Source organism: Phoenix dactylifera, chromosome 1 (genome assembly GCF_009389715.1).
Source record: "Phoenix dactylifera cultivar Barhee BC4 chromosome 1, palm_55x_up_171113_PBpolish2nd_filt_p, whole genome shotgun sequence".
Lineage (NCBI taxonomy): Eukaryota > Viridiplantae > Streptophyta > Magnoliopsida > Arecales > Arecaceae > Phoenix > Phoenix dactylifera.
Window position 1 is genome coordinate 34,748,263 of NC_052392.1, and position 3,885 is coordinate 34,752,147.

The 3,885-nt window shown below is 39.6% G+C and overlaps 1 protein-coding gene across 1 annotated transcript; it reads left to right on the plus strand.

Moving 5' to 3' along the window:
• The first annotated feature begins 219 nt into the window (after window positions 1-219).
• Window positions 220-3,439, plus strand: LOC120112847 (RNA demethylase ALKBH9B-like). Its single transcript, XM_039132756.1, has 5 exons — window positions 220-689; window positions 2,428-2,513; window positions 2,606-2,916; window positions 3,072-3,144; window positions 3,256-3,439. The coding sequence occupies exons 1-4, from the start codon at window positions 290-292 to the stop codon at window positions 3,139-3,141; spliced, it is 867 nt and encodes a 288-aa protein (XP_038988684.1). The 5' UTR covers window positions 220-289; the 3' UTR covers window positions 3,142-3,144; window positions 3,256-3,439.
• Window positions 3,440-3,885: the final 446 nt, after the last annotated feature.

Consider the following 3,885-nt stretch of genomic DNA (forward strand, 5'->3'; position numbering starts at 1 on the left):
CTGTTGAACCGATTCTACTCTTCTTCCCGAGCGGCGCCATGGCTGAAGGCGCTTCCCCTCCCGCCGTCGACAACCTTGACGGTTAGTTGTTCCAAATTCTCTCCCATGTTAGGGATTAATTTCTAATTTTCATCTCTATTTTGATCCAGTTGCGAAATCTTCCACCTCTTGCGATTCTTTTTTTTTTCTTTATTGGATCCAAGATCACAAATCTTGCCTTTATCTTTCAGGAAACTTGATAAGGTTTCGATCAGGCGTGGCGGAAAAGGAAGATCCCCTGCTTCGATTAATGGCGGGTATCGATCCAACTCTTCGTCGGCGAGGTCGACCGGGAGCTCGCCGGCTTCCGATTGGGCCCGGACGCCTGGGCAGCACAACCGGCAATTCAACAATTCGAGTTCGAGGTCGCTGGAGGAAGGAGATGATGGAGATGATTTGGCGGGGGCGGCGGAGAAGGCTAGGGCCAGTGGAGGGACTCCGTTGTCGAGGGGATCAGAGGGAGGCGATAAGGTTCTCGATGGTAGGGAGGAAGAAGGACTTCAAGCACATGGAGAGGGTCGATGGCCGGTGGATCAATGTGCTCGAGGGGCTCGAGCTTCATACTGGAGTTTTTAGTGCAGCGGAGCAGAAGAGGATTGTGGCTTGCGTCTACGATGTTCAGGAGAAGGGGAGGAATCGGCAACTCAGAAGTATGATCTTGGTTACCCTTCTTGCACTTTTATTTGTGGTGATAAGAACATACAGGCGCTGGTTACTGCTATGCCAATTGCCAAGAGTTTTTTATGGTCTTGCACTGCATTGTGTCATACTAGAATCGCCATGAAAATGTTATTTGCTTTATCGTTATAAAATATAATCTTGATTTTGTGCTACGTGCAAATCTAGTTACGATTCTGATATGCATAGATCAATGCAAAAATTTGCTATTGTAGTATAGAAAAATTTTATTAATTACATGAAAGTGTAGATTGAGGCACAATTTTGCTATTATAGGAAAAAATCATGGCATGGTGTAGAACAATCATAAACTCTTTGATAAATAAATATCCTGTATGCAGACTGCCACTTGGGAATTTTGTTAACTTTAATGTTAAGAGCTCTCAATATATAAGCTTCTTGCTGGCACGAAGAGAACAGTAGCATGAGATGTAATCAAGGCCTTTATCTTGCATGTGAACTACAGTTAGAAATATGTTCAATTATATTAATGTTATAAGCTTTTTAGTTATAGGATAAAACTTGGAGTGATGAAAAAGAAATTCAACAAGAGATTTATTCAAAGTCTTCCTTTTTATTTTGTTCTCTATCAGATGTCTCTGAAGAGATCATCCAAAAGCTTTTATACAACCTTCTCTGAAGATTTGATATATGGTTTATTTGATTGAAACATTTTTTTTTTTTGAAGCCTGTAAAAGAAATCCTTCGTGGTCTGGGGAGATCTCCTGTCCTTCTATATTTATAGTCAGACTCTTTTGATCACCTTGATTAAAATTGGGGCCCCGTTTATTAACTAGACTGCATCATTGAGGGGAATTAACATCCCATGGCAAACAGTATAATATTCTCTCCCCGCTTTGCTCATTTACTGCATGAAGGATGACGGACATACACCTGATGTTCATTTATCAATCACGAGTTCAATACTTTCTTGAAAAAACACTTCACTGACATTGACTGGTTCTGGTATTTAAGTAGCTTTAGAGCTGCCATTGACAGTTTCTAGTGTTAGCTTATCTTTATTCCTTGCAAATATGCTGACTGATATAGAATGTAATCAAAGCTCTTTTTCTGAAATTCATTTTCATTTTTAAGGATGGCTATCATCAATATGCTATCCTTCTGCCCGGACTTGCAGAACATATGGTGCATGGAAGAAGGAAATGTTATATCCATCAAAACGCTCACTGTTTTGTGCAATCTTTATTCTCTTGTGTAATGTTGGGTAACAGGAGGGAGAAGAGGTTGCAGCAAAATTTTTTACTTGCATGTCAGTTGAGTGTGGAGAAACTATGTCAGGGTGCCCTGTTGATGCACATGCATCAGATAACTTCCACACTCCATGAAAAACCTTATTCATTAATTTCATTTTGACTTATCTAAAATAAGAGTTAACAGACTGTTAGATCAACTTGTTAAGAACATTAGCAATTACATAAGTTTTGTTCAGGACTTACATTGCAATGAATGGTTACTGTGTTACACATAAGTAACAAATATACAAGCTACTGCTATTTGAATCTCAATACTTGATTTTATGTACTAAATTTTATGGAATTTGTTGTTCTGTCACTTGTGTTTTCAGTATTAAAATATGGAAAGTTATGCATCGAACTATATCTTATATTTTTTTCATATTTTTTAATGTAAAATTGCATGGGTAATTAACTTTTGATTCTCTTATTTAAACTTTGATTTTTTTGGCCCTAGGACGCACATATTCGGAACCACGAAAATGGATGCGTGGGAAGGGGCGTGTAACGATACAATTTGGATGCTGCTACAACTATGCAGTGGTATGTGTATTGCTTGCCATAACTCGCAGCATTTCCACCTTTATAGCTATGTTGGCCGATGTGATTCTTACCACAAGTTGTGTACTTTGCAGGACAATTATGGGAATCCTCCAGGCATAATACAGGATGAGGAAGTAGATCCTATGCCGCCCTTATTAAAAACAATGATCAAGAGAATGGTTGCATGGCATGTCCTTCCTCCCACTTGTGTCCCTGATAGTTGCATCATCAACATATATGATAAAGATGACTGCATTCCTCCTCACATAGATCATCATGACTTCCTCCGGCCTTTTTGCACTGTCTCCTTGCTATCGAAGTGTAATATTTTATTTGGCAGAGAACTTAAAATAATGGGACCAGGAGAATTCTCAGGATCTACCGCAATACCTCTACCTGTTGGGTATGCTTATTATCTCCTTTGTTTATCACTATGATGCTACTTATGTTAACTGCTATTGGTAGTACACATACCTCTGGACAAGCTTAACTATAATAGGTTCTAAACAGTTTAAAATAGGATTTTGCTTTTTTTTCATATCTTTTTTCACTTCGCAGTTCTGTGCTTGTCTTAAATGGCAATGGTGCTGATGTGGCAAAGCATTGTGTGCCAGCTGTCCCCCACTGAAAGGTAGTGTCTATACTTGAAGTTTCTTCCATGCAGTTTATCATGTGATTGAGTTATTATATCTGCAACTTACTGCCATTTCTAACCGCTTCTATCACATTACCTATTGCACAGGATTTCTATTACGTTCAGAAAGATGGATGACAGTAAGCTTCCTTACAAGTTCTCACCTGACCCGGCTCTGCAGAATCTTCATCCTCTTGCATATCCACCAATAAAATCCCCAGTGCAACAAGTAGCTAACACACTTTCTCCAAATCAGCAGCAAATTACTCCAGAAGCTCAAGTTCTGGGTAAAACATATGCACTGCCACTGGAGCCATAATTCGAAGGCCCAGGAGCAAGTAGAAATTGCTGGGCTGGCTTCTAGCAGCCCCTTTAAATTGGGTTCAGAATGATTTTCCTCCACTGGGTTCGAGTTCAGCAAATGGCCGATCAAACAAGCCAAGCAGTCCATTGCGGCAGGAACTTGAGCAACAGAAACTTTTAAGATATTTTTGTAGTTATATGTCAGGCATTCGTTTTGTTATTTCCGTAATATGTTGCATGCCATGATCAGGTTGTAATCTATCTATCGTCAATACAGGTACACTTACTGTTTCTTATGATGAAGTTTACTGGTGCATGTTCTCTGTGGAGCATGCTGGTAAAATTTGAGATGTCATGCAACTGGATGGTCCTAATACAAGCGAGTCAGTGGAATGCTTTTAGATTAATGGGAGTGGTTTAGGTCTGTTGGGGGTC

Excerpts from the sequence above, each read along its gene's own strand:
- LOC120112847 (XM_039132756.1), top strand. The coding sequence starts at position 290 with ATGGCGGGTATCGATCCAACTCTTCGTCGGCGAGGTCGACCGGGAGCT. Across the intron at positions 690-2,427 it reads GAGGAATCGGCAACTCAGAA|GACGCACATATTCGGAACCA; the intron begins GTATGATCTTGG and ends TTTTGGCCCTAG. Across the intron at positions 2,514-2,605 it reads GCTGCTACAACTATGCAGTG|GACAATTATGGGAATCCTCC; the intron begins GTATGTGTATTG and ends TGTACTTTGCAG.